This window comes from Strix aluco, chromosome 20, assembly GCF_031877795.1.
Source record: "Strix aluco isolate bStrAlu1 chromosome 20, bStrAlu1.hap1, whole genome shotgun sequence".
NCBI lineage: Eukaryota > Metazoa > Chordata > Aves > Strigiformes > Strigidae > Strix > Strix aluco.
The window spans coordinates 14,962,463-14,987,852 of NC_133950.1; the positions used below are offsets into that span (position 1 = coordinate 14,962,463).

The 25,390-nt window shown below is 45.0% G+C and overlaps 1 protein-coding gene across 3 annotated transcripts; it reads left to right on the forward strand.

Moving 5' to 3' along the window:
* The first annotated feature begins 2,826 nt into the window (after positions 1-2,826).
* Positions 2,827-23,568, forward strand: LHX2 (LIM homeobox 2). 3 transcript variants are annotated; one of them, XM_074846199.1, is made up of 5 exons: positions 2,827-3,122; positions 5,873-6,078; positions 6,796-7,178; positions 15,207-15,412; positions 22,769-23,568. In XM_074846199.1, the coding sequence occupies exons 1-5, from the start codon at positions 2,895-2,897 to the stop codon at positions 23,054-23,056; spliced, it is 1,311 nt and encodes a 436-aa protein (XP_074702300.1). In that variant the 5' UTR covers positions 2,827-2,894; the 3' UTR covers positions 23,057-23,568. The 3 variants fall into 3 exon arrangements, with proteins under 3 accessions (XP_074702300.1, XP_074702301.1, XP_074702302.1); XM_074846200.1 differs by having other exon boundaries at positions 5,876-6,078; XM_074846201.1 differs by lacking the exon at positions 22,769-23,568 and adding an exon at positions 16,664-16,697.
* Positions 23,569-25,390: the final 1,822 nt, after the last annotated feature.

Below are 25,390 nucleotides of genomic sequence, written 5' to 3' on the forward strand. Positions count from 1 at the left end.
GAGAGGCAGGGTAGAGAAACTCAAGACCTGTGATTTGTTCACCTGTCACCTATAACAAAATACAGGTTAAAAGACTTTATTATTAGCTGCACCATTTTTTTAATGAAAAAACTCTCCTTTCAAGCGAGTCCATGTTTGATTCTCAAGATTATTTTGCTCTAGCAATTTTTCTGTTGCTCATTATTCAAGAATATCCTGGATTTTATTCTGAACAATGTAAATGTCATTCATGTGTCAGTGTGTACATTAGCAGCTTTGTGTTTACATTCTGTTACTCTCCTTGTGTTTTGGTAGCAAGGGTTGGATGTCTCCTTGTGTTTGTACATCCATTAAGAAGATAATCAGAGATAGCCTGTGAACTGGAGGTCATGCCATACCTTTTTAACGTGCTATTGGTATTATGGGTTCCAACCACTTAGGCAGTACTGTTACATAAAGTATTGTATTTTAATTACCTTAAATATATAAAATCTTTTTGATAATTAGCAATGTCAGACCAAGTGTATGAATCTGTGACCTTTCTTAACTGCAAAACGTATGTAATCAATTATGGGATAGGGAATTAAACTGGTATTAAAACATCTAAGGGTGGTACAGTATGCAGCTATAAATAAGGATACATACAGCAAATTGCTTAAGTGAAGATAACACAACGGTGTGCCACAGCGGTGTACGTGGTGCCCAGTGAGCAATATTCCACATCTCTGTTATTGGAGGCAAATCTCCCACCACAGACGGCATTTGAAATGTCACGCAATTTAACGGAGGAAGGGAAAGATTCTTGTATCGAGATAAATACTATACAGCTCCAGTAATTCTACACCAGAACTCTAATCTGAATTAAAACATGAACTTCCATTGTTTCCAAGGTCTGGTTGTAGGACACTCTTTGGATAGTTCCCACAGCAGCCGAATTAACTTCATTCTGAATGGTTTCGCGAGGGGTCCTGTGGCTGTTCCGTATGTGTTTCTACAAGAGACACTTTGTCCTCCTCGGTGACATGCGAATGTATTTAACCACTTGGAGCAACCCCAACAGAAAGATGATTAAAAGCCTAGATTATCCTAAGAACGGAACACGTAAAGCGAGCAAAGTTTGACTATAACCGGCGCAACGCCAGTTTTAGCAAAGCTAGTCTTAACTGCACTACACCTGCAAGAGGCAAATCGCAATGTCGGAAGCCGACGCCTAACGGGAATATGCTCAGTGATGTAATAATTTGCAGTCGCGGATTAAGCAGCGAGTCTCCTGATCTCAGATGTGCATTCAGATCTACTTTCTGCTGTGCTACCTTTTCTAATATAATTAGAAGTGTGATATTTGACATCTTTAATTAGCCCTTCCTTACTGCCCACCTTCCGGATAGATATTTAGACATCACGAACAGTTTCCCTGTGTACTCTTTGTCTTTTCTGGAGACTTCCTGAAGCTTCTCCTCAAGTTCAGAGACCTTCCTGGCCTGGTTTTCTTACACCCAACTTGGAAATAAGAGAAGGGAGAGGCCTCGGTCAGTGGAAGGCTTCACGAACTCGAATGACACAAGTTTTTTATATTCTGACGGGGAATATTTTTCGCAGCGAGCGCTGCTGGGCGCATTCCCTTAGTAATAAATGTTCAGGGGCTCATGATCTCGGAGTGTAAACAAACTTTTGACCCCCTCCTTCTCCCGCGCCGGAGGCACCGTCCCCGACAGCCCCTTGGCCGCTCCAAGGCGCGACACGTCGCCGGCCGTCACCAGGCGGCAAACGCGAACCTCCCCGCAGCGGGGGCCGCTCCCGGGGCCCCGCAGCCTCCGCGCCGCGGCGGGGCCCAGGCGGCGGCTCCGCTCCGGCTGCACCGGGGGCTGGGCTGGGCGGGCTGCGCGGCGGCGGCGGGGGGCGAGCGGGCGGTGCGGGCCGCGGCCCCTCCGCGCCCCTCCGCGCCTCCCAGCCCCGAGCACATGCCGGCGGGCCCGGGCGCGGCGGCAGCCAATGGCGGCGGGGCAGGACATGATGTCAGAGGGGCTGTAGAAAAGGCGCGGAGCCTCGCGCGGCGCCCGGGCTGCAGACGCGCCGCTGGCGGACACCGCACCGCACCGCGCTTCTCCGCGCCCCACCGCGCCGGGCGGCGGCTCCGGCTCCGCCGCTGCGCGCCCCCCACCCCCTCCCCTACCACCGCCCCCCACCGCGGCGCGGCCGCCTTGCGAACAGCCGCCCCGGGCCCCGCGGGCCGCGCCGCTTTAAGGAGAGAGGGGGGCCGCCGAGTGCCCGTCCCATCTGGTGCCCATCCAACTCTTCCTCCTTCCCCTTGGCTTTTTCTTTTCCCAATGAGCTCCAGCGGGCTGGGGGAGGAGCGGGGGAAGGAGCAAACTTTGCCCCTGAGCTGCCGCCGCTGCCAGCCCTCGGGACTGTGAGTGCGTACGGTGGGCATCCGCCCCATCCTCCTTGCAGCACCAGCCTGCTCCGCCGGCTCCAGCCTCCCTCTCCCTCGCTCTCCTCCTCTAAATTTCGCACAGTACGATGTAGAGGGCTTGTCGTTGTTATTATTTTTTTATTTATTTCTCACCGAAGATGGTTTAATTTTTTATACTTCTATTATTTATTAATCCCTCCCAACCGTAAACCTGCCCAGCCTTCTGCCAGCTGGGCCAGAGCATAAAGCCTGGGACTGCACCTGGGGCAATGAGCCCCGCGCTGAAGAAGCCTCCTAGAGGGATGTGCCGGGGCCGCGCAACAGACTAGATCCAAGCCCCGAAGCTTACACCACCAGTTATCCCCTCTCCCTCAGCCCCTTCGCCCGCCTTTTCTGCACCCCGGCCCCCCGAAGCCTCGGATCAGTGCCTGCGCTGCGCTCCGGAGATCTCTGCCGGGGTGAAAAGCCCGGAGCCCAAGGAGAGACGGGGCGGCCGTGCTAGATGCATGGGGGAGGGCTCCGGTTAATGCAAGTTCTGGGCTCCTGCAGGGACCCCGACAACTGTCAGCAGCAGCAGCAACTCGGGGCCTCCTCCTCCGCTTCCTCAGCGATGCTTTTCCACAGTCTGTCCGGCTCGGAGATGCACGGGGTCATCGACGAGATGGATCGGAGAACCAAAAGCGAAGCACCGGCCATCAGCTCGGCTATAGACAGGGGAGAGACCGAAACGGTAGGAAGCAAAGGAATGGGGGAGCCGTTCAACCCCCTAAGCATAATAAACCCCTCAAAGATGCAGCTTTTCCCTTAAAATATCAGATCGGGGGGAAACGTATGCAAAATGCTAAATCAGAAGAAAATTAAGCGTAAAGGCACCCCAAAAGATTAAATAAAACCGTGGGGAAAGGCATGAAACTGTTAATTATTAATAATATGCATAGTAATAGTAACACTTGGGTGAAATGAACGGTACTGCTCTTGCGAGAAAACAGAAAGATAGACCAGCCTTTTGGTAGCGTCCAAGAACGCCTTCCCTTCCCCCAGCCTGTCCGGCCTTCCAAAGTTTTTAGGAAGAGGCAAAGTATGCTTTTATACAGATAACATTTTGGCACAGCGAATTTTTTGTCTGCAGAATGGAAACACGAACAGCAAAGAATCCAATTCTGTGTTATTTTTCAGGTAGGATGTCTACACTAAGGTAGTCATTATAGCATTTATAAACAAAAAACCTTGGGTACCTTAAAATTATGATTTTTAAAAATAATTGTAATATATATGAACACTGGGTTTGCGAACATGGCAAACAAAACTAGAAATGTTTCAGGGAGACGGATGGATGCAAATTTTGATCACTTTACCACTTTTATGTCTGCTGATGCATAGTACTTGTATATTAATACATTTAGATAATAAAAAGATGCATCCTTCTAACCAGAGTTAAGCTAACAAAGTGGAAGAGATTTCTGAAGTGTGTTAACTGATTCAACGTTTTATGTATACTACTTTTTTGTTAAAAAAATGATAATTCTGAAGTGAAATGATCCCATATTTTGGTTAAATGCTGTCTTGTAAACTGATACGGGCATAGGCAAGAAAGATATCTGTTCTCGATTTTTAAAACTTCATCAGTATGTGTTATTTCTCTTAATGCTTTGTAGAAACTTACTTAAAGGTGACAGTGAGACTATTTAATCCTGAAATACCGGCTGAAAAAGAGCCTTTATACTGTAAGGGTGGAACGTGATTTCTAATCTAAACGGTTTGGGGTTTCTTTGGAAAAGTTAATATTTCTCCGTACAATTAAACAATATCAGATGATCTTTCCTGGAATAAATACGATGCCAGACCTTTATATATCGATAGATAATGCATATGCATACACATGTGTATGTAACAAATAGTGGGATAGAATACTGGATCCTTAAATACCATTTCTGGATCTCAGAATATTTTCGTTACCGGAAAAGCAAAGCAGAAAAATTGTATTTCATTTAAAGTGGATCTACAAGAAACTACTTTGGTTATAAACCGGTGCCTAATCAGAGTTCAGTTAAATGCCTTAAAGAAATAAGCGATCGGTGGGCTTGTGTGGCCAACATACCAGTGCTGTGCCATGATTTTATTCAGCTGTGGTTCTGGCAGCGGGAACGGTGTAGTGCGAACAGTAGTGCTCACGCGATGGGATTTTGTGATCTCTGCAAGGACTGGGTGAAAGTAATCACTCCAGCATATGCTGGAAAAATAGCTTCGTTTTCTTTCGAGTCTTCCCCATTAGCTGTCTTTTCTTTTTGCTTTGCGCCAGGACTTAAGGCTCTAGAGGAGGTAAAAGTAAACAAACAACTTCCCCCCCCTCCCCCCCCCCCCCGCCCCAAATCAAAACAAACTGCGTGTTTGTCACATCTGCAAAAAAAATGTTTCGGGTTGTCTTGCCCAAGAACAAATCTACAGCGAGCTTTGTGCGAGGGGCGTTTGGACAGCAGCGCACTGCCGGGGCTGCCCCAAACCCTGCTCCGCCCTGAGCCCCCGCTCCTCAGCCCTGCTTTAAGGTGCCGGCTAAAATAAATAAGCGTGCTTAAACGGTTTCCGATATTTTCCCTCTCTTTCTTTTTTGGTAGAAGTTGACAGAATAGGTATGGATTTGTTTTTTGCAGGGATTCGATTGGATTGCGATTTGACACTAAACTATTAAATTATATAGGGGTTACATTTAGTTTTATTGCTTCCAAGTTTATCCCAGCATAATCTAAAGTGCTCTGTTGTTTTTTCCCCACTTTCTTTCCTACACGTTTCCCACTATTTCGTTTTCCTGATAAAACATTCTGCACCTCGGATTTAGTAATGCTCGTCTCCTCTGCAGCTTTATTTACTGATCCCTTCGGTGCTGTGGGTCACAGCAGATTTGGATACGTGTTGTTTGGAACCAGCTTGCAGCGAGCGCTCTGTCTGTAGCCCTGTGACTACTGGGGGGTTTGATCGTAATTCACTCGGAATTTTATAGCTAGGAAAATACACACACAGACACGCTCCACATACACGCACTCACAGAGCATTAACTATACAGACACTCTCAGTATATCCATAATAATAAATTTTAAAATTAACAATCTGCGATTTGCCCTACTCTGATTATTGCGCCTGTTTATTGAACAGCATGTTTTCTAGTCCTGAGACTTGAAAATCCATTAAAAAAAAAATAAATCCTGTGTCTCATCCGGACGCCTTCCCTAAAGCCCAGGGTGTTTTTCTTCTCGTCTCGCCTTCCTCCCGGGAAGGGGGGATGCGGCGGGGCCCAGGGGACCCCCGTTCCCGGGCGCGGGGGGCAGGTCGGGGCGGCCGGGCTGGGAGCCCCCGCTCCGCTCCCTCTGCCCGGCCCCTGCGAGGAAGAGGAGAAGCCCGGCCCCGGCCGGGCAGGGGGAGGGGGGAGTCCAGCAGCGCACAAGAGTTTCTCCCTCTCGCTAACGGTCTGTAATTGTTTTCCCCCAGCAGACCATGCCTTCCATCAGCAGTGACAGGGCTGCCCTGTGCGCCGGCTGCGGGGGAAAAATCTCCGACCGTTATTACCTCCTGGCTGTGGATAAACAGTGGCACATGCGCTGCCTGAAGTGCTGTGAATGTAAACTCAACCTGGAGTCCGAGCTCACCTGCTTCAGCAAGGACGGCAGCATTTACTGCAAGGAAGATTACTACAGGTACAGCCTGCCCTCGGCCACCAGCCCGGGGAGAGAAGGGGGGGGACACCCCCCACGCTGAGCAAACCCCGGCCCGAAGGGGCTGCGGAGGGGATCTGTGGGGCATGCCAGTCCCCGCGGGGCGGGCTGCGGGCTCCTCACACCCCCCGCTGCAGAGGGGGGCTGTGGGCCCGGGAGGGGGGCGCGGCCCGGGCACAGCTCGCCCCCAGCCTGCTTGCGGGGTACCGGGGGCTTCAAGCGGGCTGTGAGATGGGGAAGGACACGGCCAAGGGGGAGCTGAGCGCGGTTCCCGGCCGGAACAGGCAGGACAGGGCTCGGAGCGGCACCCAGACCCTGGGGGAGGGCTGGCGTCCCCTGGCAGGGGTGGGGGGACGGGCCCCAGCCCCGGGCACGCTGTCAACCCGGGCCCAGCCCGCCGGCGCTGCCTCCTGCCCGCGCCCGGGGAGTCTGGCGGGGCGGGGAGGAAGGCGGGGGGGGGTGTCAGGGCGTTTTCCCCGGTGGGAGCCGCGCTGCGAGGTGGGGAGCGGGACGGAGCCCCCCCGGGGAACGAAGCCGCCCCGTCGACGTCCCGGCTTTGCGCCGCTGCCCCGGCTGAGGCGGCCGCCCCGGGCCCCGCAGCCCCCTTCTCCCTCTGCCGCCCTCCGGGCGGACCCGACGAAGGGGTGGGGAGGGGGGGATGCGCCTCTCACCGTCTCCTCTGGCCGTTCTGTTTTGCAGGAGGTTTTCGGTGCAGAGATGCGCGAGATGTCACCTGGGGATTTCTGCCTCCGAGATGGTCATGAGGGCCAGGGATTTGGTATATCACTTAAACTGCTTCACTTGCACCACTTGCAACAAGATGCTGACCACCGGCGATCACTTTGGCATGAAGGACAATCTGGTGTACTGCCGCCTCCATTTCGAGACTCTCATCCAGGGGGAGTACCAGGTGCATTTCAATCACTCGGATGTAGCCGCTGGGAAGGGCCCGGCCTTGGGAGCGGGCTCTGCCAACACTTTGGGACTGCCTTATTACAACGGCGTGGGGACTGTCCAGAAGGGGAGACCCAGGAAAAGGAAGAGCCCAGGGCCTGGGGCAGACCTGGCAGCCTACAACGCAGGTAAGAGACCCCCACCTTCCCCCAGCGCTATTCAAACGGTTTGTTTCTGTTCACTTCCAAAGGGGGATTTCCGTTTATTTTAGCTTAAACCGTTAATAATAGTTTAGCTGCAGCATAATTATTGAGATCAAGTGCTGTCAAACTGCAATTACAGAAGCTAATATGTTAGCATTTTTCACTTCAGCTGGAAATAAAATGTTTTGAAGCAAGGTCATCTGGTTAAGGAGGGGGAGAAGGGGGAGTGTAGCCTGAAATAAAATCTGGAAACCAGAGATTGTAAGTTAGCACTTCAGAGAGCTGTGAATTTTCTTTAGTAGCTACACTCAAAGGCTGCTGATGGGCGATTTATTCTGCCCTTGTCCTGAGCTCTTGCACCTCAGAGTTTTGGAAGGGGGGGGAAGTAAGGAAGCGGCTGTTTTCCAGGGACCTGCAGCGGGGGTGCGGGACTGGGGGTGCGGGACTGGGGGTGCGGCGGAGCCCGGGCAGGGGCTGACGGCAGCAGGTGTCTGCAGGCGGGCTCGGCTCTTCTCAGACCCTGACAAGTTCGGCCGGAGTTTTGTTCCTCAGATGTGACTCGGAGGAGGGTGGGGAAACTTGCAGCACCCCCTTTCCTGAACCTTCGCTGCCGGAGTCGCAGCCCCGGCCTCTGCTCTGCGGTCGGCACGGGAGGAAAGGGAGCAAACCTGGCAGCCGCCGCAAGCCTCCAGTCCCTGCAGACTGTCTCTCGGGCTGCGTGGAGCTGCAAACTTTCTGATGTGTTTCCTCGTTTAACCTCCCCACCGCCACAGCACTGTAATTTTGCAGGCGAAGGAATTCGAGCAGCCTCCTGCCCCCCCTCTTCCCCCCTTCCCCTCGTTCTTCTTCGTCCCTGTAACTGCCCACCAGAGCGGCTGCGATCCCTGGGTCCTCCAGCCCTGCTCCCTGCATGCAACAGGAAAAAGTGCTTCGACAAAGGGAAATTCTTAGATCTTGATTTGATTAGAAGAATTCAAGGCGGAGGTGGGGTTTGCTTCAGCCCCGAGTGGCCCTGAGCCCCGCGCTCCGCCGTCCCGTTAGACCCTGGGGACAAAACTCGTTCGCCTCTTTCCTTGCGCTGCTGCAGCGTTGTCTGCACTTCTCCGCTGTTTCGAGCATCTTTTCTTTTTTAATCTTCGAAGCTCAGACATGTCCCACAGGGCGTAGATTTGCCTTTAACTTTTATTTATTTATTTATTTATTTATTTCCCCCGGAGAGGGCGTTAGGTAAAGGCCAAGTTTGCTGCGGTTTTTTTCGAGCCGCACCTCTGCGCGTCCCGACTGCCCCGGCCCCGCAGCGCCGGGCTGCGCCGTGCCCCGGGGGGCAACGGGGGGACACCGGGGGGGGGGTGGGGCGCAGCAGCGGTTGGGGGGGGCTCAGGCTGGACCGGTGATCTGCCAGCCCCGGGGGCTTCGGGTGCGGGGCAGGCGGCCGCGCCGGGAGGATGCGGCTGCGGGTGTTTTGCGCCTAAAGACGGACTAACAACAGTGACGAAGCTGAGTGGTTTGCGTTGAAAATGGCAGGGGGAAAAGGCGCAGCTCCAACTGGCAAACGCACCTCGGGAACAAAATTGCCAGCTATTATTGGTTTAACTAATTGCTGAATAATTTGGAAATAGTGCAAAAATCAGTAGTAGTCCCAGTGGTGAAGGTTGATGAAAGGTGTATGTAGTGTTCTCGCGAGTAACAGCTGAGCTTTAAAGCATACATAAAATATGCATCTTGCCCGTTTTAAAACGTCTCCTTTTCGGCAGGATTAGATTTTAATTGTCCTTCCGCTGTCTCCCTGTGCAGGGCAGATGTTCAGATTCAAAGGACCTGTAAACCGAACCAGCGGCATCTGTCCTGGATGGGAGCACAGCCTGAGAAAGTCTGACTGCTCCCTGACTTCCTAAATAAACCGTCTTTAACTGTAATTTTCAAAATTCGTTTTCAAAATAATTGCCCTCCGATTTTTTGATCTTTTAGTTTTTGTTCAGCGCCTGCAACTGAAGCTTAAGAGATCTTCCTTGAGGAATCTTTGGCTTCTTTGCTTAAACTATTTATCTACTTAACTATTTACTAAACCAATAATCGACTAATTTATACGATAATAAGTGCCATTGATCTTGGAAATCAGACCAGGTTGCCCGTTGATGTAAAATTTCACAAACTAGTAAATTATTGCAAAGCCTTCGATTTTGTGCCTTTGAAAGGGAAACCGTTTAAAAGTGTGTTAGTTTCTCTTTTTATTTTTAATGGAACTTGTCATTTCCTTCTCAGAAATGCACGAGAAATGCACAATATTGTCCTCTGAGGGGATCTGTTGCTGGTAATTTGTGTAGAATACTGTGTGTAAATAAATCTACACCCAGAGGTGGTGGGAGAAGGGGGACCCGTAAACTTAGGCAGAGTTGAGATTGGAATTATTTTGTAAATTGCAGCAAATATCCATCTGCAACACGAATTAGACTGACTTTTTTTTTTTTCTCTACTTAAACGAGACTCCATTTGCACGGGGATGATGGGTTTTAGATGTGGATAGAGCCTGACAAGTGGAAAATAGCTTAGAAGGATGCTGAAACTTCAAAAAGATTTCTTTTTCTTTCTTTCTTCTTTCTTTTATTATTTTTTTAAAGTGTGTTCCTGTGATCATAATTTCTTCTTTCACTTGTTGGAATGGAGTTTGATGGGGGTTTTTTAGGTCAGTAAATCAATGGCTGAAAGCTTGTTGAACACAGGAGCACCTGTAAAGAATTCTGAATACTCCCTTTGTGAATTAGACCCCAAACCTCCCACAGCCTGCTATATTTTATTCGTTTGTATCTAGTCTTGTCTTTAATACGAAGACACTAAAATATCCTCGAAAATGACAGATGTATTGCGCAAACTTGGGCCACGACGAGATGCTAAAATACTCTGTGCTAAAATAATCTGTGCAAACAGCGAAGATATTCAGAAATATTCCCTTCCCTTACTAGCAGGAGGATACCCGGTGTTTCAGGCAGAAGGTGACTATCCAGGCTAGACCCACCTCCTCGGCGCTGGGGACCGGGCATGGGGGCGGCTTTTCCCCGGGGGGCGGGAGGCGCCGACACGGCTCGGGGAAGCGCCGGGGCCCTTTGGAGCTGACCCTCGGATCGAGCTTCGTCAAAAGCTTCCTCCCCCCGCCCCCCCCCACCCCCCGAGAAAAAATGGGAAAAAGCCTGGAAAGTTTTGAAGAGTGAATTTCTCTTTTTCTCCTCGTTTCCCCTGGGACTAAAAGCTCGGAGTAAGCTTTCCTGTGACTACAGTTGCAGAGCGACCAAACAGGAGTCGCAGCTTAAAAACGGATGTCTTGCAGCGATTTCCTAAGAAAAATCAGAGTTTACCCCTTTCCCCCCTCGCTCCCCCCTCCGCCGTGGTCACCTTTGGGGCTCCCGCTGGCGCGGTGCATCTAACCCCCCCCCCGGGGGGCTGAGGTCGGGGCAGGGGGCCAGCGCTGCTCCCCCCCACCCCCCCCCCGCGGGAGGCGGCCATGCCCAGGGCCGGGGGGTCCCTCGGGAAGGGCACAGCGGGACGAGCCCCCCGCGGAGGCGAGCGGAGCCGAGCCCGCTGCCAGCCCCTTCCTTCCCCCGGCCCGGCGGGCAGCGCGGAGCCCGGCGCGGCCGGGGCTGCCCGGGTTAATCGCGGCGCTCAGGGAATTACCGCGCACTCGCACCGGCTATTCAGCGCCATTCAGTTGGCTTAATTGAGGGGAAAAACCCTCGGCGGCTGGCTCCTCCCGCCCAGGCCGGTGCCCGGCGCGGCCCCGCTCCGGACCCTTTGTTCTCCCGCCCGCCGCGGCCCCGGCCCGGGCCGCTCTCTCCCCCCAGAGGCACCGCGGCCGCGGGGCGGGGGGGCCGAGAGGCAGCGGGGACACGCAGCCCTTTTGTCCCAGGCACTGAGGAAGGCCGGAGGAAAGAGGGTTTCTAATCCCAGCTCTCCTCTCTCGTGGCCTTGTGATGCTCAGCCTGGAAGAGAGTCGCTGCTTAAGACAGGCTTTATCTCCCTAGAAACACCTCTTGAAATTTGCAGGTTGAGGCAGCGCTTTCTGTGTCTGTCGCTCCGAGGGCTTGGCGGGGGCACCCTCCTCTCGGCGCTGCCAGGCGCCTCAGAAGCAGCGAGGGGCATCTTGTCTGCTCCATGTGCCACTGCTTCACCCCCTTTAATTCCAGTTGTGGTGAGGAGTTCAGGCGTCTGCCTTCTCCAAGTGTCTTCTCCTGCCACCAGGGAGAAAGACTATCTCTGTTCCTCTCCCAAGTACCATTCCGAGGGCTCTGTCTCAATTTTGTCCCTTTCAAGGATGTGGGTACCACAAAGTCCTTTACACACTCCTGCCAAACAACAAATCAGGCTGCACCCCTGCCTCGTCTAGTTAATCACAAGTTCCCTCTCCAGGCAGCAGAAGGTTAAAACACCCCCTTGACTCTTATTACAGAAGGAAAGGGGTGTATGTTCCTGAGCCACTGAATACGGAGAGCTGATGCATGCACCAAATGTGTCTCTTGTTTCATCATTCTTTCAGAATCAGGATTAGTTTGCTTTCTTTTTGGGTAATTTAACATGTCAAACACAAGCTACTGAGAACAAAAGTTCCCCCAAAGGAAATTCCTCTTTCCCATCTTCTTCATGTGCCCTGTACTTAGCGACCTACTAACTACTAACACATGCTTTGCCCTGAGTTCTGACATGTGGGGGGATCTGGGTGTGAAATAGTGCTCCCAAGTTTTCTTCTTCAAATAGTGTTTGTTACAAAGGTAACAGCCCATCCAGCTTTACATTCGTGTCGCTGTTTTTAGAGACGGTGTTATGCCTCATTCTGCAAAGGATATTTTGGTCACCAATATCAAAATATGATGTTTTAATCTTAGTTCCTAGTGATGCTCTCTGTGGACATCACCATCTTGTGGCCAAGTGGACATTCGTGCCGCGGTGCTAATGGAGGAGGCGGTAAGAGCTGCTGGGACCGGCCGAAGGACAGGAGGGCGATGGCCTGGATGTGGGTGCTACGGGGAAGGCACAAGAGCCTTGGAAATGTTCTAGGGTCAAAAAAGAGACTTGGCACCACTTCAGAATTTGTTTTATCACAAAATAGGAATGAAACATTCGTTAATTTAAGACTCCTCTATTTGACTGGAATTTTACCAGTTGTGTTTCTGAACTCCCAGCAGGAGCCCTAGATAGTGCAACTGAAGGGAAATCTTACGTATGGATAGTTCAACAATTCCTTCGGGAGATACACAGGGACACCACAGAGGAACAGGGAGGAAGTGCCTGAAAAGCAGAGGGTTGCGTGAGGAGCGTGTACAGTGTTAGTCTTACACCATGATGCCTTTCGCAGAAACTCCTAGGTCTTAAAATCTCCCCACGCTTACAGCCTTGGCCCATTCTGTGCCTGCAACGCCCAGAGACGTTTCAGATCCTGTGCATATAATATTAGACCTAATAGACCTAATAGAAGATGGTGCTGGGCGCCACAACCAAATACAAGAGGGGAATTGTCACTAACTAGGAATATTTATGTCATACCAGGTGATGCCTGGGGGAGCCCAAACCACTTGTGCAAGACAACGAACAGCAGACACCCTCGTGCACTTTCTGTTCTATAACTTTCTTCATAGAAAAAGACAATATTTTGCCAGTCTCAAATGGTACATATTTACTGTCATTTTAGTATTATTTTTATTTAGTAGTTGAGGAGGTAAAATTATGAGAAATTCAAAGAGTAACTTGTTCATTGTCCTATCAGGGCTTGATGAAAAGCTGATACCCTCCTTCCATTCTGGGAGGGTTTAGAATCACTTTGATTTCCTTGGATCCTGAATGTATCTCTCTCTCTGTGGAACAGGTTAAAATCCAACTACTTGCAGCCCTGGGGTTTGTTTTGTTGCATATTAACATGAACAGACCTCAGTCCTTCAGACAGATACTTTAATGCATTTCCTCCTAAGTCTCTGCCTTGTTATTTCTGGGAGGGTTTGAAAGCATTTAAGATAACACACAGAGGTCTTTTCCATTACTAATATCTACAATTCTGCGAGTACATTTTAAAAGCAAGCACTGCTTGGTTTTACATTTCCATAATAGAATTTGCTTTGAGCAATATAGTTTCAGTTATTCATCCCAGTATTCTTTACATCAGGAATTGTAGCTGTGAAGGAGGCTGGAGCACATGGGATGACCCCAGTTTGGCAACAAGATCTCAGTTCTTAAACCAGAAAAGATTTTGCTACATTCCACCCAGCTCCATTAATACTGCAATTTTACTGTCTCCTTTTAAGCATCTTACACCTTTTAAATTCAGGTGCTTCCAGTCTTTCCACGCCGCAGGAAAACAAGCAGAAATGCTTCTTATTGCTAGAATTTGGCACAAGATGCTTAGGTCTGGAAGGATTTATACAAATGGACGCACACGCACGCACACACGCACACATACACACATTTATATATACAGTAAAAATTTTTTAAGCTGATTTTTGAATTATAGGAGTACAGAAACACACAGAAAAGTTTGAGGCTTCGGACACTTTCCACGTATCTATTAAACAAACATGGTTTTGGTCTTAAAGCTGAATTTTTGGAGGCTTTGCTCTATATTGTGCCATGTTTTTTTAGAAGGTTTTGAAAAGCGGAAGTTTGCAAAGCAGCTACTGTACATGCTGCAAACCTGCTGTTTATAGAATCTGTACTTATGAGTACGTGCATTTGATGTTTATTTTTTAAAAGTTGCTTTTAATGCATGCCTTTGAGAATTGTATGTTTTCAATAGGGCTGAAAACCTCTGATGGCTAGCATGGATTTAGAGTGAGACTATAAAGACGTGTCTATGAGATGTACTCAGCTGTAACAAACCAGCAATAATGGACAACTGAAAACAAATCTGTTTATGTGTTTGAGAAATTCCCCAATAATTCAGATTTTAAAATACAAATTTTTTTTTCTCATTTTTTGCATGCAACATAGAACAGAGAAAGTAGTGATTTTTCATTACTTTTAATATAAAACTTCTAGGACATTAAAAGGGAGTTGTAGATACTGGAACAGAAAAAGCAAAATAATGACAGTTTGTCAGAGCTAATTTTCAGTTATAGCCCTGATTTATTTAGTGGATTTAAGCTTGGTCCTTAATGGTTTTTTAAGAGTTTTTCTATGGTTCACTGTATGCACAAATAAATGAAAAACTCATTTTGGTCTATGCGATTATTTTGCTTGGCATTCAACATTTAATACTACTTGATAATTATTATAATGTTCCTTGCTCATAGACTTCCTTTACAGGCTTTAGAGTTGATTTATGCAAATGTATCAATCAGCGTCATTCAGTGATTTCAGAAGGAGATAACAGAATTGATCATTCAAACTAGTGTTCGCAAATACTTTCTTTAAAAAGGAAATATAAACATATACATTATTTAAAATATTTTTTTCATTTGGCATGCTAGTGATACATTGTATTAACAGCTTTATTTCTTTAGCTTGTCCAATTATAGTCATAATTTGCTGTCTGGTACCCACAAACTTTATTTCTTTTACAGTGTTTCATTTAATGGTCTCTCTTGTACTCTACAGGGTTTAGTTTGATGGAGGAAATAATTATAATTTTAACTGGTCTGTTCCATCGAGATTTAAGTGGACTGTATTGTACAGCTTTCTTTGTACGTTACAATGCAATTTATAGTGATACAAAGTACATTAAAACACTTTACAGAGTTGAGGACAGCTACTGTCCTACAAGCAGAAAGTGGAGGAAAGGCTGTGTGGAGATGGAGGGAAGAAAAAAGGAAACAGACCTGACATTTTAAAAGCCATAAAGAGGCAGGTGAGGGTCCTTGCAGGCTGGTTATTGTGAGGGAAAAATAGAAGATGCAGAAATGGAGGGGAAGGCAAGTAGGATTTGTACCAGTACAATACATGCCATGGTATGTTATTTTAATTGCTGCACTCAGATGAACTGCAAACAATGTTGGTCACAGAGCAATAGATTTACACGCCTTTTCCTCTTGTTGCCTTAAGCTTTAAGTTGCAATGAAAACGATGGTGACCACCTGGATAGAGACCAGCAATACCCCAGCAATCAAAAAACAAAGCGCATGAGGACATCATTCAAACACCACCAGTTGCGGACAATGAAGTCATACTTTGCTATTAACCACAATCCTGATGCCAAGGACTTGAAACAGCTAGCTCAGAAAACCGGCCTGACCAAAAGAGTTCTTCAGGTAAGAAGAGCGGTCTTTTGTCTTGAAAAGTAAAAGAAATACCAATTTTATAATTAAAATGCCATGGATTTTGCTGATTTTCAAGCTTTTCTTAGTCCTTCATACCTTCTGTGAGACTTCAGTTAAATCCTAGAACGCATGAGAAAAGTTCTTTCTTTTCAGTTTCCCGAAAGCAGATCACTTGGGTTCTAATTTTTAATGACAGTTGTGAAGGTTTGGGGCCCTGCTTGTTTTCCTGTAGTCAGTTAATTCTGGTGCGTGTTTTAGCTTCCAATCTGCTGTAGGAAAGAGTGAATTATTTTAGTTAGTGTGTTCACTGTAAATAGAGAGCTCTTAATTTAGAAATTACTGTGAATGTTTACCTTCATAAGAAATTAATCAGCAGTTTGGATTTATTTCATCAGGACAAGGAGGATATCTTTTCTTTCATAATTTAAGTGGACATAAATTTTCCAAAGATTAATTTTTTATTCATAGTTTAGTAACTTAGAATTAAAGAAAACTGCATTTTAAATGTACTTTTTCTCTGAAAGCTGGATTTTTCTTGCTTCACGGATATACGCTCTGTTTAAACTATTATGGGAAGCAAAGGTGAGAGTATTAGTTGATTCAGCTCCAATTTATTTTATAGTTCTGATTCAAGAAGTCAGTTTCAATGGGCACTTATCCAAATAACTATACCTAGAGATAAATTTGGGCATATAGGAGCCATGGCATTCCAGGATCTATTGCTGAAATTTTTAAATGGGTCTTAATTGCAGCAAAATGGTTTGTGAGCTTCATAGAGAGGTAGGGCTCAGAGGCAGACTCCTGGGAAAGCATCGTGGACAGCTCTCGCAAATTCATAGGCAAGCGGAGGGCAACAGACAAAAAATATTGAGAAAAACTGAATTCACTGGAGGGATTCTGGACCTTACAGTGTTAATACCTAACAGAAGAAGGAATCAAGGTTTTGTAGGCTTCCCAGTAAAAACTACTAATGAAAAAACGTATGTAATTAATTCTTGGCTACGTCCTCCATAGCTGGATTTTTTTTGTTTTTATGAGGCTGATTTGTGGTGGTGGAACAGATTCCTCCGATATAACTAGTGCACATCCTAACACTTGGTGTAGTGTCTCTCAGAGCAGCTCTCCTTTATCCATGCACGTGGGCAAAATAATTTACTGCATTTGTCTATCCTTATTTTGACGCGTCTTTATTTTATCCTCAGAGTTTAGACACTTCAGTAATATTTCTTCTGTCCATTACAGTGTACTCACACCTGAATTATCTGAGAAATTTCACGTAGTGCATTAATAAATGAGATAAGTGTCTAGGAAGTCTCTTTTTCTTGATCATCCTTCTGTCCTCTCTCCTCACTCCACACCAACTTTGACTTCCATCTCTCTCTTCTCTTTTCACCTAACGGGTCTTTCCTTCCATCTTTTTTCCAAGTTATTGTCTCTGTTTCTTCCTTCCTTTTCAGAATGTATTTCCCTGTCTCCAAAATTTGAGTCCACGTCTCCATTGCACTTTAGGTCCTCTTTCAGTTTCTTCATTGCTTCTCTTTCCATCTTAAACATCTCACATCTTGCAGTTTTAAGGTGCTTAGTGGTTCCTCTTTTTTTGTGGAAGACCCTTAGAATTTGACTAAACTTTTTTTATCACTCTGGTAATTTGTGTTTCACTTCTTTTACTTTCACAGTTAAATACTCCTTTATGTCTGGGCTCCTTTAGCTGAAGAGTGGTGGAAGGTAATAGTTGGTGGTGGGGATTGCACCCAGAGGATGACGCTGTTGGAGGCAATTCAAGAAAATGGCCCGGAGTGATACTTAGTCTACTGCCACTTGAGTTTTCCTGTCTGTTATGAGCACTCTACTCCATACTCTTGGACTTTTTGTTTGAAAATTAATTTGGGCCATGAAAAAACAATATCTTTTTTTTCATTTTAGAACCTTTGTGCCCAACTGGTTTATCTCTAACCTGTGAGAGGCAATTTTTCAAACACTGAAGTTCACCTATCTGAGTTTCAGGGTTGCTCTTTGCTGGGGAAAACTCTCCATGATGTTGGTTACTGAGATAGTGTCACTTGTTAATTCTTTTGAGCCAGAAAGGTTGGCATTCCATCTGTGTCATTTATTGAACACGAAGTAATTCCCTGACACTATTGATCTAAACGAGCATCATTAGTATTAGTCTGTCTTATGTACCGAAGGCGCATGGCCTCCCAGGCGTACGTGCACACTTAACCAGTAGTAAGCAATCTTCCTAAGTTGTTATTAGGCATATTCGTAAGGTGTTGTATTTTCTGTATGTTCAGATCTCAGTTCAGCTGGTGAAGGATTGTGGCTCTTTGTATACCATTAATAGGATATATTTTAATAGAAAATGCAAGACAGCAGATCAGGCGAAACAGATCCTCTTGTTGTGAAACCAGTGTACTTCCTAAACACACGAAGCAGAGTTTCTAGTGGTTTAGGAAACAGCTAAAATGCCCTCACTATATAGACAGTCCCACAGAACATAATGAGGATACTTTGTACAGCGACTTTGACTGTATTCTTAATGGTCTATGATAGTGGATTTGGAAGACCTGACTTCTGTCTTTGCTTTATATACAATTAGTCATCAGCCACACATGTCCAGAAGTGGGATGGCATGGAAATGCTTCATAAATTACACTTCCTTCAGTGGCTTTGTAATGCAGACTATTTTCCCTAAGTAGCCACATTGGAATCACAGTAAGCCTATTCATATTTTTAACCCCTATTTTTATTTCTTTTCATTGCAATTTAACTTTATATTTGCAATTTAATATACCTTTTGTACTGCAGCTGGGGAGCACAAGCCCATTATTGTAAGCTATCATTCATAATTAAAGTGACCAGCTAATTGTGAGCTAACTAACTGGCATAAATGTTCCTCTTTTGGGAATTGATCTTTCTGTTTGTGAGTTTAGAAAGGGAAGGTGGAAGTAGAGAGCCCAAAGAAGATATGGTTTGCTAGCTATAGGTATGTACCTCTGCTCTCCCCAGCAGTCTGGCATATGATTACCCATGGCAAAAGCAGTTTAGGAACATAAAGCATTATTGTTCAGTGGGTGTCTTGTACGCTGCTTGTTCTTTCTTGAATCACTCCCCAGTGAAGTCGCTCTGAAAACCCTACAAAGACCACTGCATGCATTTGGACCTTGCTAATTCAGTTTCCATTTGCCAACAAGCATGAAAATTTTCACAGTCATGCGTGGGTACCCCGCGCTACCTTTCGGTGAAGATTTGCTTTAGGCTAGCATACTGCTGACACTTTACCGAGCCTCCAGTCATAAAATACCCCAGAGTTCCCCTTTAACTGTGTGTTTACTAATTACGATAGAGTAAACAGAATGTGTGTGCAATGAGGGAACGTAGTTTGCTTTGTGGTGCAACATCCTTTATATTTTTGTTTCTTCGCTTACTAGGTAGTAAAATTCAGTAACGTCTCTGGGTAGCTGTGTGAATGAGCAAAATTGTGTTTAAGAATTTGTTCCTAGCACAAGCTATTCATACAACCAATATATAACAGTTGCAACAATGGAGGTGTTACAGACAAGAAAAGGAAGTTATCTGAGGTGATTAGGAGATCTCATTCACTGCAGTATCCAAATCCTTCACAATACTTAGCGTATTTATTCTCAATACTTCCCTATCATATGGAGATGTTTATTCCTATTTTACTTGATGGAGGCAAAGTTAGTGGCACAGATCACTGAAGAGATAGTACAATATTTTAACTGCAGTAAATATTCCTCTACCTAGCTGCTGAGCTGCCCAGCGACAGGCATCCAGCCCCGCTAACCAGAATGTGGTAATATCAGTGGTGGGGCTCGCAGCTGCTTTTATTTTTCAGTGGGAGTTTTGGTCCATATTTTCCCCTTCAATTCAAAATAGCTCAGCCTTATAATGATACAGTTGGACAGAAAAACACTAAATACTTCCCAATGATTTTGTTTATTCCTCAGTACTGAAGACCAGATTCCTGATTGTGTAATTGATGTGAGATAGGTCCTTCTGGAACAATTCTTTCAGTTATGTATGTTTGGGTGGTTTCTTTACTGTAATACCGTTACAGGTGCAGGGCCTGACTTGCCAATGTGAGCAGACAGCTCTACTGCCATTATGCATGGGCAGCCCTGCCTTGCCAGCGCTTGCACGCTCTTTGCACAGCCATGAGTAACGACACGGGGCAGGAGGGAAGCAGGCCTACATGCCTACAACTCAGAAAACAATAGTTGTAATTCTTTCATGACTGTGAACTTCACTTAAGTGCATACCAGAATATCACTATTGCGATAATTATGTTATCCCTTTCTATCATAGGACAAGGTATTTTCAGAATTTCAGTTAACAAATATTTAGATATCTTTTCAGTAATATGAATATTTATTATTGGACAGTTTTAAAGAGCTTTATAACCATTAGCTGATTAACCTTGACACTATCTCAGTGAGGAAGGAAGCACAAGTAGTCATATAATCTCTTTTTGAATACTACTTACAAGATTATGTAATATTTTCTATGTCTAACATGAGCTACCGCTATTAAAGAGAGAATGACCCACGTTACATGTGCAGCTCCTGAAAGCAGCATGACTGGTCTTTGGTAAGGGCATCTGAGCACAGGTCTTCATATTTAATGGAAGATAAAGGGCAATACATAAACACCAATGATCTTGCTCACTTTTCTTTACATGCTACATGTTTCAAATCAGAAAGAGCAAAAATACCATAGAGTCTCTCACCCTGTTAAAGTTAAGGAGCAGTTGGATGTTTAGGAACAACGTAAATAAACAAAATAGTTATGGTGCCTTCTACAGTTTTACACACTTTAAATGAGAAAATAGTTTTGTGAATAGGAATGGAAATGTTACTCATATTTGGGACTACTGCTTATATAAAGATGTATATTTTTAACGAACATAAGTGTGAAATTACACAGAAGTATGTGTATATGCAACTGGACTAGTGCTTTTGTCTGTTCTAATTATTACCTAACTATGGTACACATACGTATCAACAGTGACAGTCTCTAAACTTCCATTTCACCTTCACATGTATTATCCTTGTTACAGCTGCTAGGAGGTATATTAAAAAAATCAAAACCCAATTCCTTTTGGGACAAATATAAATTATCTCTTACTCAAAGGTAAAAAATCCCCCAAAACGTTCAGATTGCTGGTTTTTACCATTCCTAACTAGCTGGCACTTGAGACTTTGCGGCTTGAATGACCAGAACTGATTTGCTTCACTTGCATCCCCTGCACACGAGGCTCCTCGCCTTGCTCAGGCCCCCACGCAGACACTCTGCGCCTCCCTTCTCGCGTGGCACTGAGTGAGCAGCCATAGGAGAGGACGCTGGTTGTGAATGTGGCGGCAAAAATATCGCGTTTGGTTTTGCCTCATTTTACCCATCACTGGCCTTTAACAGGTTTACCACCATAATGGACTATGTTATAAAATCATGAGTATATTTTCACCCATGCTAGTTGAGGAAGAGATTTTTGTTTTCTTGTATATAAAACTGATAAATAGCCTTTAAACTAAGAGCTTTAACAAAGGGAATGCCAACATAAACTGTTTTAAAATACTGAGCTTTCAGAAACAAGGGCCTGTAGGGATGTGATTTATGCATGGCCCATGAATGCAGCTCCTATGGCCACTGCTAGAATTTGTGCCTGAGGATTATTTCCTTGGGGCATTCCCTGGAGAGAGAGTGAGAGAGAGGGTGTGCACCTTAAAGACCCTTGGTTGAGGGAGAAAGCTTTCCAGAGAAAAAGTAAAAGTGCTCAATAAGGGGAATTTGGGGCCGGAGCATCCGTAGATGAGAAGAAAACCAGTCAGAGGAAAACCAGCTGAGACATGTTCATCAGTTCTATGTGCGGCTGCAGGCTGCGAGTGCACGGAGAACCTTACAGCCTGCTTGTATTACCTAGCGCTCCTCTGCTAGCGCCTGGCTTCACGCGGATCCTGCGGCAGGGGCCGTGCTGCTTCAGAGTTAGAGGTCAGAACTTCTGTGCAGGTTGGTGCGGCCTCCTGAGCTCCACGCACTCAGCTTCCTTGTACAGGCCACAGAGGAGAAATCTGGTGGAGATACTGTACGGTCATGCAGATCCTTTCACTCGCTCGGTTGCTTCTTCCGACAGATACAGAGGTGATGAGGCTCATTGCATCCGGGATGGAAAGACTCAGTCCTGTTCCTTGTAGCAGGTCAACGTGAGGACAGTAGGATCAAGACTGAGTCCATTGTAAAGCATGTAACAATGGCAGAGGCCTTCTGATAAATAAGCACAGTGAAATTTCAGCTAGTTTGTAGCAGTAAAATTACCTGGTATCAACATATATATCACATTGAACACAGGTTATTTAACAACATTTTCAAATTTAGTCAAAGTAATATGCTGTACCTAGGTTTCCTGCAAGTTTCATGAACAGATTTTATTTTATCTATTTTTAAATAGGTCAGAAAAATATTTTATCTTTAAACAAATCCTGCAGACAGTGGAAAGCATTATTGACTTGGACCTAAACACTGAAATGTAACTGAGAAAGATGAAGTCATAGCTTTTGTCCTTCACTCAGAGATAATAATCAAATAATGCAAGAAGTAGCAATATTGGAAACATTTCTCTATGTGGATATAATTTCTACTGAAATGACAGTTTTTAATGCAGTGTGGGTCTTTAATACCATTCAAGCCTCTTTTCCCAACATCATTCCAGTACTGAAAACATTTGAAAAGGAGATTGGCATAGGAGAAAGGAGCTGAAGCATTTGAGAAAGAAGAGTAAGAGAAGAGTAAGAAGGAGGGACAGTCCTTGTAGAAAAGTGAGAGCATTGCAGGCACTGAGACGAGAGAAGGTTGCTGGGAGAGCTCCAGGGCCCACAGAAAAGCAGGGTGCTGTGGTCTGTGTCACCTGCTGCTTACAATGGGAGATGGACTTGAGATACGAGGGTGTCGAAACTCCTTATTTTATATTCATCAGATGCTTGATGTCTGCCTCATCCAGACAAATACCCCTGGGATTGAGGGCAATCGAGGACTCGTGCAGGCTGCCGAATTTCAAGCATCTTTACGCATAGCCTGCACAGAAAGACTGCCCTCCTCCATCCTTAGTCCACTCCTGTCCCAGGCAGGCTGTTTGTCCAGGATTGCAGGAAAGGGAAAGAGGAATGCTCTACAGGCATGCGCAGGACACTTCTCGTGGCTGGGGCTACTTTTCTAACATGTTATCAGTAAAAACATCTTCCCCAATACAAGTGTTGGTGAATTTGTGAGTATGCTTTTGCTTTTTTAAACACTGCAGCTCTTTAAATGCTACCCTGTTATATTAAACTATTTCAGGTTTGGTTTCAAAATGCTCGAGCCAAATTCAGACGGAACCTCTTACGTCAAGAAAACACAGGGGTGGATAAGACTTCAGACTCAACACTCCAAGCAGGGACCCCATCAGGTCCTGCCTCAGAAATATCCAATGCCTCCATGAGTCCTTCCAGCACTCCCACTACTTTAACGGACTTGACTAATCCTACTATGCCTACTGTGACATCTGTCTTGACATCAGTGCCCGGAAGTCTTGAGGTTCATGAATCTCGAAGTCCTTCACAGACAACTCTTACAAATCTTTTCTGATGACTCTTTCTTAATAATTTCTTTAAAAAAGAAATTATTCTTAGCTGAAATTCCAAGTGTATTTTAATAGAGGCTTTGAGCAACTGACTAACCACAATTAGGATCTCTCCTAAAAAACAGAAGGAAATGTAGTGTTCTGGTATTACGGAGTATGGACTGAAGAATAACTTGGAAGATCTATTGCAACACAACATTTGTGTAACTGTACAGTTTTGTGGACTGAGCAAGGGAAACAGCAATTAATTTAAGTTGGCTAAAGCTTCTGTATTTTCAAAGACTGCCATGTGCCTTATATACTGTTTTATCTACATTCTTTGGATTCCATGTCCACTTCTCTCTTTTTCTCTCTGTATATTTATGACCAGGGCAAAAATGTTAAGAGTTTGTTACTTTGAATAGTCCTAAGCCTTTCATTGGTTGCTTTGTTGTTTTAGAATTTTAAGGTCGAAGTCTGTTCGAATACCAGAATTTGTAAAATCTAACCAGTAATAAAACCACTTATGGAAACTACTTGGTAATGGCTGCAGTTACATTTAACATTAGTGTCACAATCAAGATAAGCTGATTGTATTTAAAAGGATTAGAAAACTGCACTGCAAACACAGTATCTGCCTAGGATAAACTCTAAATATGATGTATACATTCTTCCTGTTCCTGAAGTATATATGGTGGGACATCCAGCTTGTACAACAGTCTAGGTATCTTCATTGTAGAGAAATAAATAACTGTTAGTTGCAGGTAGAAGTTACCAGATAATGTTAAAATTAAATCAGAAGAACTATCCTTAACTTTGCTGCGTGAAAGAAACTTGACTTCAGCTAGCATTTATGAAAACAATCTTGCTTTTGTGCAAGAGATGGCTTGTCCCCTGGCTTGTCCCCTTTCCTGGAGGGGGCAAGTGGGGTATCCGACAGCTGTGTGGCCACAATCAGTCCATTACAGAGGTGGACGCTGGGTAATGTTTTCCCTAGGAAAAAGACAGAAGTATTTCAGGTTATTTTACAACACTGGTGGGCAAAGTCGAGGCAAAATCATGTTTTATAAAGTCACAGCCTTACATTTTTTGTAATGCTTTGAAGGAATAAAAAGCCAAGGAAGAATACGATATTATCGATGCTAATAAAAGTGGTTATTCCTTTAATGATTATGGACCTTTCAATACAGTTGAATTCCTTCTCCCCCAAAAATATGTGCAGAATATCACTCATATTTTGAGGTTTTTTCCTATTGTTTTTAAAGATGCTTTTCTGTAATTAAAGAAATACCTCAGCAAAGTTTAAATATGTATAAGAACGAGTATACACTACGCTGTTTGCCCAGTAGTTTTATAGATTTTGAGTGGTACATAAGATGCATATGGTTGTTCCTTTTCAAACCCGTTACAACCAGTTTATTTCAGACAAATGTTAGGTTGTATGTGGATAGCTCTCTAATCCATCATTCCCATTGGATCAAAATTGCTAAAAGATCATTCCAAATAAACAGCAAGATAGGTGCCAAGATTTGTGTTCTTTGCCCTTTCCAGTGCATTGAAGATGATTTAGTAGGCCAGGCTCTTTGGTGACAATGTTTGGTTTTAAAAGCGCTACGTTTATTCAGCTTTCTCAGCTGAAAATTTGCCATTCTTGTGCAAGCCAAATTCCTATCGAGATCAGTGAGAGGTCTCAGAGCATGAGGACTGTGGGATAGAAATGCTGACATAATTAGGTCATTTATTAACATTTTTTTACACTTCAGCTTAAAAAAACCCACAGGTGAGTTATCTGAAAAGCAAGATAGTCCTAAAAAAATCATAGCTAGCTAAGATCTGTGAAAGGGATTACGTTCTGGTCACTAAACCCAATAGGCTATTAAGTTTAATAGGTTATTAAGTTCATTAAGTTTATGCACAATGATGAAACATCAAAAAAGATGATTTGGGTTGAATTAATAACTGCTACAGGTTTGTCCAAGACATTTTTCCTCATACTATAAATGTCTAATAAGGAAATTGTGCTGGTTAGTGGACTGTAAAAGAGTACATATCTGCCTTTCAAAGATACTCAGACACAGAGATTCTGCTGTATGTAATGTTTTGTTCATTGTCCTTGGAGATTTTATTTTTTTTTACATGCTTAGCTGGATCTTTTCTTGATTTAAAAGGCAATGTTGGTCCACTGTTAAATGGATACAGCCCATAATTAAAAACCCTGTGTATTAACTTGTAAACAGTTTTTAAAAACTGAATCCTGAATTCTTAAGTGTTATGGCAAATGTAGCGGATAACGATTCAAACGGTTCTTTAAAATCGCAGTGCTATTATTTGTGATCTTGTATTTTAACTACCTGAATCCA

What these genes read in the sequence shown, in the direction of transcription:
- LHX2 (XM_074846199.1), top strand. Translation starts at nt 2,895, where the DNA reads ATGCATGGGGGAGGGCTCCGGTTAATGCAAGTTCTGGGCTCCTGCAGG. An exon ending in ACAGGGGAGAGACCGAAACG is followed by an intron (nt 3,123 to 5,872) that starts GTAGGAAGCAAA and finishes GTTTTCCCCCAG; the next exon opens with CAGACCATGCCTTCCATCAG. An exon ending in CCTGGCAGCCTACAACGCAG is followed by an intron (nt 7,179 to 15,206) that starts GTAAGAGACCCC and finishes TGTTGCCTTAAG; the next exon opens with CTTTAAGTTGCAATGAAAAC.